The 11900-nt window shown below is 41.4% G+C and overlaps 1 protein-coding gene across 1 annotated transcript; it reads left to right on the forward strand.

Moving 5' to 3' along the window:
* Window positions 1-434: 434 nt before the first annotated feature.
* BTBD1 (BTB domain containing 1) lies at window positions 435-11767 on the forward strand. Its single transcript, XM_054642117.2, has 8 exons — window positions 435-880; window positions 5197-5353; window positions 5594-5699; window positions 7102-7299; window positions 7560-7752; window positions 8276-8363; window positions 9853-9999; window positions 10877-11767. The coding sequence occupies exons 1-8, from the start codon at window positions 489-491 to the stop codon at window positions 11033-11035; spliced, it is 1440 nt and encodes a 479-aa protein (XP_054498092.2). The 5' UTR covers window positions 435-488; the 3' UTR covers window positions 11036-11767.
* The last annotated feature ends 133 nt before the right edge of the window (window positions 11768-11900 follow it).

The raw sequence follows: 11900 nt of genomic DNA on the forward strand, positions 1-11900 counted from the left end.
TTCTGCCTTTTACCACAGCGGAGCGGGCGTTATGGAAATGAATTTGCATTTCACGTGCCCGAGCACAATCGCTGCCGTTTATTCTCTCCCACGGCTATAGCGTTATCAGCTCCGTGCCTGCCGCGGCGCTCCGGCCCTGCCCGTCCGCTCGCTCCCTCTCCGCGCCTCAGGAAGGGCATTTCCTGGGCACGGCCGCCCCCGGGCGCCTTGACGGGCCTGGCGAGCGGCGCAGTCCCGGGGCACACGCCGGGCATTACCCAGGGCACATCCCGGGCACATCCCGGGGCACATCCCGGGCACATCCCGGGGCACATCCCGGGCACATCCCGGGGCACATCCCGGGCACATCCCGGGTCGGGCCGGGCGGCGGCTCCGGCCGGGCCTGCGCGGGCAGCGGCGCGTGCGCGGCGCGGGGCGGGGCGGCGCTGACGCCGGGCGGTGCTGACGGAGCGCCCGGCGCGGCCCGGCCCGGCGCGGCCCCGAGGGCGATGGCGGCCGCGGGGGGCGGCCCGGGGGCGCCCGCGGAGACGCCGCCCGCCACCGCCGCGGGTGTCGCCGCCGCCGAGGCCGGCGCGGTGTTGCAGCGGGAGCCGCTGTACAACTGGCAGGCCACCAAGGGCTCGCTGCGGGAGCGCTTCGCCTTCCTCTTCTCCAACGAGCTCCTCAGCGACGTGCACTTCGTGGTGGGCAAGGGCAGCGCCCGCGGCGGCGGCGGGGCGGCGCCCCCCGGGCCCGGGCAGCAGCGCATCCCCGCCCACCGGTTCGTGCTGGCGGCCGGCAGCGCCGTGTTCGACGCGATGTTCAACGGTGGCATGGCCACCACCTCGGCCGAGATCGAGCTGCCCGACGTGGAGCCCGCCGCCTTCCTGGCGCTCCTCAGGTCAGCGCGGGGCGGGGGCGGCCGCGCACGGACGGGGCTCCGCGGCCCCGCTTGGCCGCCGCTGCCTTCTCCTCGCTCCGCGGCCCCTCCCGGCTCCTGTCCCCTCAGAGCCCGGCCTGTCCCTACTGCCCGTCCCTATAGGGAGATGCAGGGAAGGCGCGGAAATACCTTGTGGGCTCCACGCAAGGTCACACCGCCCCTCCACCGTGTTTTGGTCCCCTCTTGCTCTTTACCCTGCACTGTTTTCTCGAGAGAAGTGCCCTAATTCCATGGCAGCTGACTGTACGTTTAGGGAAGCACTCGGTGGGTGTCTGGTTCGGCTCTTCCATTCAGTGTTTTGGTTTGTTAAAGTATTTAAGTGATGGGAATTAGTGCGTCCCCTTGGTGTTGCAACTATCCAGCCATCTTCTAATAGTGACTAAGAAGGGACAGAGGCTGTTGTACCAAGCTTTTCGTTTCATTTGACACTTACCTTGAAATTTGATACTTACTTGGAAGTCTTAGTCATCTTCCTGTTCGCTTTTCTTTGTCAGCAATGATAATAAGTTGTTACATCTTTTTGCCATAATAACACCCATTGTAGTCATACTTGGGCAGAGAGGGAACGTGCAGCAGAAGGCAATAACCAGCTGATTTTCACTCCCAGGCCATCTGAGTGTGACACTGGGAGCGCAGTGATAGCAGAAAAGATATAAAGTGTGTTAGTGATTTCTAATCTGGACAGAGTAGGATCTGCTAGTTCCCGTGTTCACAAACTGAGGAGTTCATCTACCATTTCTCTTTACTCAGCGTAGTGGCAAATAAAATTGATGGTGTTCATAGAAACAATTGCTAATAGTTTATATGTGCCTTGGGCTGTGGTGTGGTAATATGACTAAACTGTATAACCTTAAGGTTCTTATCGGAGAAACCACTTTTCTAGGCAAAAAATATAAACCATAAAATATATAAAACAGTTCTCTGTAATGAACATTTGGGAAACAAGTAATACTATTTCCTGGAAATAAATATGTAGTGTCTCAAAGTTTTGTGTAATAGGAAAAACTCCAAACTCTTGGCAAGACTTTCTTCTTTTGCTGAGGCCTAAGAGACAGAAACAATTAGAAGCGTCACCTGGTCCTTAGGTAATCACGGGCACAGGAGATAAAGCAAGTGACGTGCACAAAAACCCCATGAGCAGCATTGTCTTTCTGTTGCTGTTAGCAAATGAAGTGTTCTTTGTGGATTTTTTGTGCAGAGGAGCAAGAGGTAGTGGGAAGTGTCTTTCAAACAAATTGGTTCTGAAAGTTAAAAGTAAATGACAGTGCACATGTGTACGTTCGTGTCTATATATGTGGGAAAAACGCTGGACAGTGAAAAGTGGTTATAAAAATGAAAATAGAAACACAGAAGCAGAGATTTCTAAGAGATTCCTAAGATAAGAAGGATGCTATTTGAGCACTGAGGAGTGAATGAAGAGATGTTGTTAGGAGCAGACAAAAGCACTTGTGTTGGTAGGGCTGCCAGTGCGTGATGGCCGGGGGAGCTGCGTCAGTGAGCTCACTGTGCCTTCTCTGAAAATCACCACTCTGGTGGCCTGCTGAAACAGCTCAGCTTGCATCTGTGCCAGCTCTTCAGGACCCTCTTCCATGCTATGTATATTTCTTTGAGCTTATATTGAAATAAATGTACATTGCAGTTAGAAACATATCTAGGGAAAACTTCTGTAATACCTGCCAGTAATGGACTTTTTCCATGATGGAAACAACATGGGGTCTTTTCCTTGACTGAAAGAGGTAGGAATGATACCTTGCACTGTTGATCTCTTTTATCTATCATTAGTAAATCTCTCAGATAATGATAATTACATTTCACAGGACATTTCTTTAATATTTGAAAATACCAGTTTGAGGTATATTGGCTAGAAATTAAGTCAGGATCTTTGAATACACGTAGCAAATAAACATCAAGTAAAGGAAATGTTTAAATAATGCAAAACTTTCTAGGCATAATTTACTAATTATTTAATGTTCCTCAGCTCATTTCTACTTTATTTACTCGTGGTTTGTTAAGTCATGTCTGTAGTTTATGTGTTTCATAAGGATCTACTGGCAAATGCTACTTGTAAATTAAAGGAAAAGATTTTTTACTGAAAAAAAAAAGTAATTTGACAGATAATTCCTTAAGAGCTGAAATAATATCAAAGTCACAAAGTTTGAATCTATTTCCCAATGAAATAACTGTTGTGTGTGTTTCTCACTATCAAATGAGTAGCAATGATCAAGAAAATTCAAGTTGTCTCAGTAGGTTTCTGCTTTATGGTTTCTTTTTGCTGGTTTTACTAAGATATTTTTTAAAATTTTCATTCATATTTTGCAATAAGCTAACTTGTCCTTTGATCACAGAATAAAGGAAAGTGATGATATGGCACAAGTTAGCAGTCTGTCTTCCAAAAATCTTTTCAGAGAATTTTGGCAAGCAGTAAATAAAGGGGTGACCAAGACTAACTTGAAAAAAAGATTCCTGTATGCTCTTATAATGGTGAAAACATTTCAGCTACTGAGAGGATGCTCACACAAGGGGAGAAGGAAGTGCTAACCTGAGAGTAAAGAAAAATAGCATAAAATGTATAAGAGGCTTATACAGAGTGAGTGATTGACTGGTCACTTGGAAAAATTGTTTGTTCTGGTCACTAAAATGTTCTTCCACTATGCACACACACCCCCAGCTTCCCATTCCCTCATCCTGGATGCCAATAAAATTAGGTTGTTTCTGTCTCAAAGGGAAAGGGAGGGGGAAGGAGAAGTGGTTGTCAGTCCCACTGAGTTAAGTGGAGGAGGAGCAGAGGTGTAAACAGAAAGCTGTGCTAGTTCAGGCGTGCCACAGAGGGGAGAGGTAGCACAGACACAGCTCTTGGCACACAGGAGCAGGGGATTTGTGCAGGGAAGACACACCTAGGACTGCACCCTGTTTCTTTGGAAGGTACAGCAGAAAGCGAAACACAAGCCAGATGAGCCCCTCTGGTGTGTCACTTCATTGGCTTCATAAGGAATAAAACCAAAATCATGTTCCAAAACCAATTTGGGATTTGTTGTTTTTTTTTTTTTTTTTGTTAGGTAAAATGCATACTGTAGTTTGCATGGCAGTATTGCTTTTTTTACAGCCTGTTAATCAACTTTTACATGGTTTGGACTCTGAGCTCCTATAAAGTCATGCAACAAAAGTTATGGTATTTTAAACTGATTATTTTAAATCTTAGAACCAAAATGGAAATGTACTGTTCTAGTGCTTTAATGAAGAGCTTGTCAATTTAGTATGTAAAAGTGTACCTGTGAAATATTTGTTTCTTAAAAGTAAATTTGTCAGCAGTTGTGAGGAACAAGTCAGCCCATCATTTTCATCAACAGGTGATAATAGTTCATAGCTTTCATAAATCAGTTCTAATTGAACTGATGAAACTTCAGCATGAAACTTCTACTTAAAAAAAACCCCAACAGTTTTCATTGTGGAATTCTTGCATTTGTATGTATGCCCTGGTTTATTATATTTAATTACCTATGTGTGTTGGGGACAAATGTATTTTTGTAAATCACAGGCTATTCTTGACTGTTATCTGAAAGGCTGACGAAATTTCGCTAAAATTACCTTAAATGTCACCTCAAAGAAAAGTTATTTTTAAAAAGACAACAACTGCTCAGGAAACAGGTTTTTTCCCTGGTATTGGTGGAGGTTCCTATATTCTGGTTCACAGCTTATGCTAAAATCTCAACCAATCCTCTTGCCTCAGGCACTGAAGACAAGCCAGAGCGTGGCAGGAGTAGAAGAGTCAAGGTCATGTGCTAGAATGTACTCCCTTTCCTCTCTGAATACTACAGAGGGGTAACTTTGACATAAGATGTTGTCACAATCTAAGTCCTTGACACTATTCCCTCATGGAGGGGAAGCCAGTGTGCACTGTCAGTAAATGCATTTCAGGAGTACAGCCACAGAGGAGTGTGCATTGATATTTTCCTGATGAACTGAGAGCGTGCATTCGTAGGTTAAGTAATTCTGCAGCTCAGCTGTTGTTTACAGTTGGGGAGCTATGTATAACTAGTACAACCAGATCAGTCCTAGGGAGTAATACATATTTAAAACAAATGTATGCCATTAGGTTAACATAATAGTCTTTCTTGAACCTTTTAACTTCTTTATTTATAAAGATGCTATGAGGTCAGCTGTTGCACTGTTCTCAGTGCAAATCTTTGGGCTGTTTTCTGAATGCAATGAGACTGTTACGCTTGGCTGCCCCTCTAAAGATATGTTTTTATGATCTGTATTTGTGTATTGATTTCTAGGTTTCTTTATTCAGATGAAGTTCAAATTGGTCCAGAAACAGTCATGACTACTTTATACACTGCTAAGAAGTATGCAGTCCCTGCCCTGGAAGCACATTGTGTGGATTTCCTAACAAAGCATCTCCGAGCAGATAATGCCTTTATGCTGCTTACTCAAGTAGGTAAATTTAAGCTTAGTTTTGATTTACTAGAAGAATAAATTCCCAACTGGAGGAAAATTACTAATTCTCCTTAACTATGTACTCCTTTGAGATTTTAAGTGCTCTTTAAGGTATAAACACAAAGAGTACTTAGACAACTTATCTCAATTATGTCTATACTAGAGGTAAAATGCTTGCTTTTTAAGATTAGCAGTTTGTCAGCTTTATGCTTAAGATGTATTTCTTTATCTTTCCAGGCTCGTTTGTTTGATGAACCTCAGCTTGCTAGTCTTTGTCTCGACACAATAGACAAGAGCACCATGGATGCCATAAGTGCAGAAGGCTTTACAGATATCGACATAGGTAAGTCACTTGTGTGTCCATGAAATGACAGTGCCCCAGGACAGTTCCTTCCCCCATCTGAGTGTGCAGAGTCCCAGGCACTTCTTCCCTTTTTGAGCTTCACTCCTGAGCTGGGCTCCACTGCACAGTGTCCCCATTTCAGTAGTGGTGGTGTCCCAGGGCTCCCACTGTGGTGACACCACACTTCATTGAAGCCAAAGCTTTCACTTGCCGAGGGTTGTGCTTCATGCCTGAGGCATCCATATCCGCTTTTCATGTGCAACAGGAATCATACTGTTCTGTTGCCACATGGTATTTATCTATTCAGTTGCACAGATCAGGTACAATTAATGAAAATTGCTTTAAAAAATGAATACATGAACTGCTAGTTTCTCTGTTTAATCTTCTATCAAAAGCTAGCAGTTGTAAATTTACTTACTCAATTTCATTGCTACTATATGTATCTAAGGTTTTACTCCAATTCAGCTAGATTGTGGGAAAAATTCAGACTGAAGAAAGGTGTTTCACTGCATAAAGAAATTTTAAAACCATTGTTAACTCATGTTCAGTAGGATTTGTACTCAGACTGAGCAATCTTTAGTCTTGGTAAGTCTCAATCTGTTTTGACTTTCCAATATGCTATTTTCTGTAACTGCAAACATGCCTTACTTAAATTCAAGGCAGATAAAAATTCCCAAAGACAGAAGATTCAGAATATAGGAAGCCATTTATTTTTTGGCTTGTATTCGATGATAATTTGTGCATACCTATTATTCAAAGAAGGCCAGAAGAAGTAATAAGTAATAAGAAGTAATAAGTTGCTTTTTAAACATGTACCTTGCCTCAGATCTTGTGTTTCACCTTCAAGCTTTGTGAATAGCAAATATGTCAGTGCTTAGGATGACTTACTTGTATCTTTAAACTGGTTTTTGTGAACCACTGCTGCTTGTGTCTATAGTTGATCCAGATGGGCAGGTGGCTGCCCAGATGAGATTATGACACTGTCATTGTGAGTAACTTGGTTTTTCAGTGTCATCATGAGTAACCTGGTTTTTCAGTAGTGTGCATTCAGTGTTTGGTCACTTTCAGTTTTGATCTTGCCCTAGCAATGGAAATCCTTCAGGATAGTTGTTATCACTATAGAGATTAGTTACACCCTTAGTAATCAAGAAGAAAGCTCATATCCTGTCTTCATAGCAGGAAAATTGACTTTTAGTTTGGCATCTATATGTCGTTGAGAGATTATTTTTTATGTAAGATAAATTATGTGTAATATATATACACACATAATAATAAGACAAAGCTAATAGTCGTGTTATGAATGTTCTTAGTGTGTAATTAGTATTTTAAGCTTACATAGTGTAGCACTGTTACTGGCTTGGATGAAAACTGATGTAAAGCTGCTAATATTTTTTTTCTTTAGACACATTATGTGCAGTTCTAGAAAGGGACACTCTCAGTATTCGAGAAAGTAGGCTCTTTGGAGCTGTTGTTCGCTGGGCAGAAGCAGAATGTCAAAGACAACAACTGCCTGTGACATTCGGGAACAAACAGAAAGTCCTTGGAAGAGCTCTTTCCTTAATCCGTTTTCCATTAATGACTATTGAAGAGTTTGCAGCAGGTGAGTTTTGGAGTTCTTTGTCTTACTGTTAGACCATCTCTCAGTGATGTTTAACTGTGTTTAGATGCTTAACACTCAGTTCTGTTATTAATATTGTACTAATAGCAGTTGTGATGCACAAACAAAAGCAAAACCTTCTGCAGATTATGCTCTGGCCTTTGGAAAATATTATTGTTGTCTTCAGTTTGTGATATGTGTGGTTTAAATACAAGAGCTGGAGTAATCCTTCAAACCATCTTATAAGTTTTATGTTTCCACAGGCCCTGCTCAGTCTGGAATCTTGTCGGATCGAGAAGTAGTAAATCTCTTTCTGCACTTTACTGTCAATCCCAAACCTAAAGTAGATTATATTGACCGACCGAGGTGTTGCCTTAGAGGAAAAGAATGCAGCATTAACAGGTTCCAGCAGGTGGAGAGTCGCTGGGGCTACAGCGGAACCAGTGACCGGATCAGGTGGGGCTTCAGAAACTCTGTGAAGGAGAGGCAGAAATGGGTGGGGAGAAAGGGAACAAATCATTCAACTTTGACTTTTTGGTATAAGATACAGTAGCAAACATGCTGGCTCTGTTGCACACATTTTATCTTTTCCATTTTTTTAGCTATTACAGACATGAGATAAAAACAAGAATGAGGTTCGGGAGGATTGGGTGCATTCTAGAATGATTGAGTGTTGTCTGGATATTTCTTTTTGAAATACCAAGTCTTGATCTGTTTTCATTTTGGAGATACTGAAAAGAATCTGGTTATGTTTTGTTTATTAATACTGAATATCTTGAGGAATTAGCAAAGCTTTAACCTATGAAGCTGGCAAAGCATTTTTCTTAGTATTGAAATCTAAACAAAAAATGCTATTTAAAAACAATGCAATGCCATTCTCAGTTTACTTCCCTACTCTTCAGTGGGAGTCTTTTTCCTACTTGAAGTAAGGTAACACACTCACCAGAGTTATTTGAATTCCTTTCTTGTGTCTTATCAGGTTCACAGTTAACAGAAGAATTTCCATAGTGGGATTTGGATTATATGGATCTATTCATGGACCCACAGACTATCAAGTTAATATACAGGTACAGTATATTATGTTTAAATAGGCTTGTACACTTGTAGGAACTTACAGAAGGAAGCTACACTTGTAGCACTTGCAGAAGCACTAGCACTTTGGTCTATATTTGGGAGGGAGCAATTGATTGGCCAGGAGTCTAAGCTGTGTTTTGTCACAAGTGAGCATAAGTGGGTGATTAGGCAAAAGAACACAATGGAACACTGCTCCCTTTCTCCTGTATTCTCCTGTCCTTCAATCATTTTCAGCGTAGGTGTTTCCCAACATCCAGCTTTTTCCCTCTTTTCTCAAGCCTTTCCTAATAGGAAATATGTACTGATATTGTACTTGGGTATGTTATGTTCTTCAGTAGCCTGTGTGCTTCTTAGAAAGATTTGATTTTCGTAATTTTTCCTTTTAGTTTCTTTTGAACAAGCCTCCTCATTTTTCTCTTTTTGAAGTTTAGCACAGCTGTGGGGGATTTGCTTTTGTTGTTCATGTGGGAGTGTTGACTCTCAGTATATTATGGACACTGTTACATAGTGTTTCCATTATGAAATTTTGAATCTGATCCTGCTCATCACTCAGTACCAAATCAAGGGTTGCGTTTCTTCCTGCTGAGCAATTGGTTAGCAGGCTCATGAAGTGGCCAGTGATAGCATCTAAAAATGTCCCCCTGCTTCATGTCCTGATGTGACCCTTGCCTGGTCCCAGCAGGCAATTGAAGACACCACTAAAATCATATTTCCTGCTCTTGTAGCCTGTTAGATCCCCTAGCATGTTGTGGTCAGGATTGTCTTCTAGGAGTATTGATCCAGCACTATATTTTTTTTCCATTTTGAGTGTGGAATTTCAGTCTATTTGAATTATTTTTCTTGTAGAGATTAGTTTTGTTTATATTCTAAGCTTTTTAACAAGATCTTAGGGTTACATGACCAGCACAGTTTTACCCTGTGCTATTACTACACTGGAACTAGTGATTCTTACTCGCCACTGAAATTGAAGGCAAAGTAAACATTGTGTGATCTGAGTAGAATTTTTATACTGAATCAAGATTAGAAATAAATTGTATAAAACATAACAGCACAAGTTTTTGTTTTCTTTTATGAAGGTGTCATTGACTGCCGACATTATCTGTAAAAACTTGTTTTATAAACTAGCCACAGGCAGCAAATGAGATTCCCTCATGTGGGCTGTGAAGGTGTACAGAGATCAGCAAACCTAAGCACAGGATTAGATGTTGTATATGCAGGTCAGGAGCTGAAGGTGTGAGAGCTGTTCTCCATCTCCCCAGCACAGACTTTCACCTGGCTGGAGCAGTGCCCAGAGCCACCGCTCCCAGCTGCTGTGTCAGCTCCAGGGCTGTCAGGAAATCTCAGCTCCCTTCCAGCTGAGACTGCACTGTCCTTGTATTGGGCTGGGTGGGGTAGGCAAGTGTTTGCTTGTAACCTTCTCACGTGCATGCAATCAGAACCTTTCTCATGCCATAAAGCTACAATGTTCCTGCTTTGGTCCAGATCATTGACTATGAGAAGAACCAGACGCTGGGACAGAACGACACTGGGTTTAGCTGTGATGGGACGGCCAGCACCTTCAGAGTTATGTTCAAGGAGCCCATAGAGATCCTGCCCACGGTTTGCTACACAGCTTGTGCAACCTTGAAAGTAAGAATGTCTAACAGGACAGAAGAAAGTGTTACTTTGATGCAAGAGTTATTCTTTTAACAGTCTTCTGATGGGAAAGCATCTTCTAAATCTTGAATTGATTTTAACGTTAGGGCTAAAGAAGGACGCAGTTAGAGCTCTGCTGTAATTTGTAAGACTGTTACATCTCTTGTGGGCCACAGCATGGAATCATCATTCACTGGATCCTTTGTGCCTTCCCACTTTTTTGCTTGATGTGGGAGTTAGAATAGTTCTAATGGAGGTCACTGGTTCTGTGTGGGAAAAAAGCACTATCTAGAAGATGTGATCTGGCAGCTCTCTATCAAAATTTAAGTTTGATTTCTTTTATCAAGGATATTCTAACCACTAACTAAATTCAAGAAAACAGCTTTTTTATTTCTTTTTATATACTGGAGCTGAAATAATAGACAAGAATTACTTGTTCTCGGAAAGTCTTCTCTTAGTGTTGTGGAAAAATTTATTTCTCAAAAATATTTTAATGTTCTTCTACATATAATTCCCTATGCAGAAATCAGAGTTCGGTGGGCTGGAAAAAATGCTGCACATAAAAAGCAGCTGAGTCAGGGAACTAAGTAAGAATACAGACAACCTGTGTGATAAGGAGAAATACTTGAAAGCATTCATTACTAGTTGGATAAAATCAACTGGTTTAAGTCTGCTGTCAGAAAAATATATTTTTGTTATTTAGACATAGGTCCTTGCTTCTGTTGCCTGTGATTTTGTATATAATTTATATGATGTGGGTACAGAAATTTTATACTACTAAAATAGCCCAAGTCAGTTGTGTTTGACCATCAGCAATTTTTGGGTCTTGCCCACTTCCATTCTGTTGCTAATCTCTTGTGATGTTTTTCAGGGTCCTGATTCCCACTATGGAACAAAAGGTTTGAAGAAAGTGATCCACGAATCTCCTACTGCTAGCAAAACATGCTTTGTCTTTTATAGTTCACCAGGTAACAACAATGGTACATCAATAGAAGATGGACAGATACCAGAAATAATATTTTATACTTAGTTTCACAGGATGATCTGGAATGTGTTGGTGTCTCAGTGGACTTCAGCTCACTATTGGCAGCAGTTAAAAAATTCTGTTGAATTACTTTAATATGTAAAAAAACCCCAAAAACTAATTTGTTTGAGGGGTACCAGAAAAGCTATTTTTTTCCGCATCGTTATTGGTAGATTGTAATTTAGTTTTTCCTCTAAACAAAATGTTAATGGAATAAGTACTCTGTATATTGAAAAATTTGTTTTAAGTAGTACCTTGTGGTTAATTACTTTGTGTTTTCACCCCTTTGTTTCTCATGTAGTAAAATTCATTTTTTGAACTGGAAAATCCTTACTTGTTATGAACAACTTGTGTATGTTTTCTCCAATCTGTCCTTAAAAGACAGTAAAGCTGCTGCTGTAGTCCCATCTTGCACTTCTTTCCAAAATGACCTTGGATTGACCTTATGGACATGGATTGCTATTGTATTTTTTGAAGTACGTCAGCAAAGCTGCATTCATATTGCCATCATCTTGACTTTTTCCAAGAGCCGTGGAGAATTAATGGACTTTGCACTGCAGAGAACATCTGCAGCAGCACTGAAGAAATAAATATTAAGTCAAATTCAGAAAGAAACAGATCTTTCCCGAATCTCTCTTAATTCAGAAGGGCTGTTTTGGAATATAGAACTGGTTATGCAAATAGCCACTGTATATATACATATGTGCCTATAAAAGATGTATAATGTGAAAATGAGAATACGAGACTTGTAATGATGTTATTTTATCATTGGATATTCTAGTACTAAAAATATGAGTATAAACCTAAGGATTATTGGTGTGCAAGGAGTTTTACAGATTGCATACACTAATTTAATGCAATTGCTGTATGT

The sequence above is a fragment of the Agelaius phoeniceus genome, chromosome 13 (genome assembly GCF_051311805.1).
Source record: "Agelaius phoeniceus isolate bAgePho1 chromosome 13, bAgePho1.hap1, whole genome shotgun sequence".
NCBI classification, from domain to species: Eukaryota; Metazoa; Chordata; class Aves; order Passeriformes; family Icteridae; genus Agelaius; species Agelaius phoeniceus.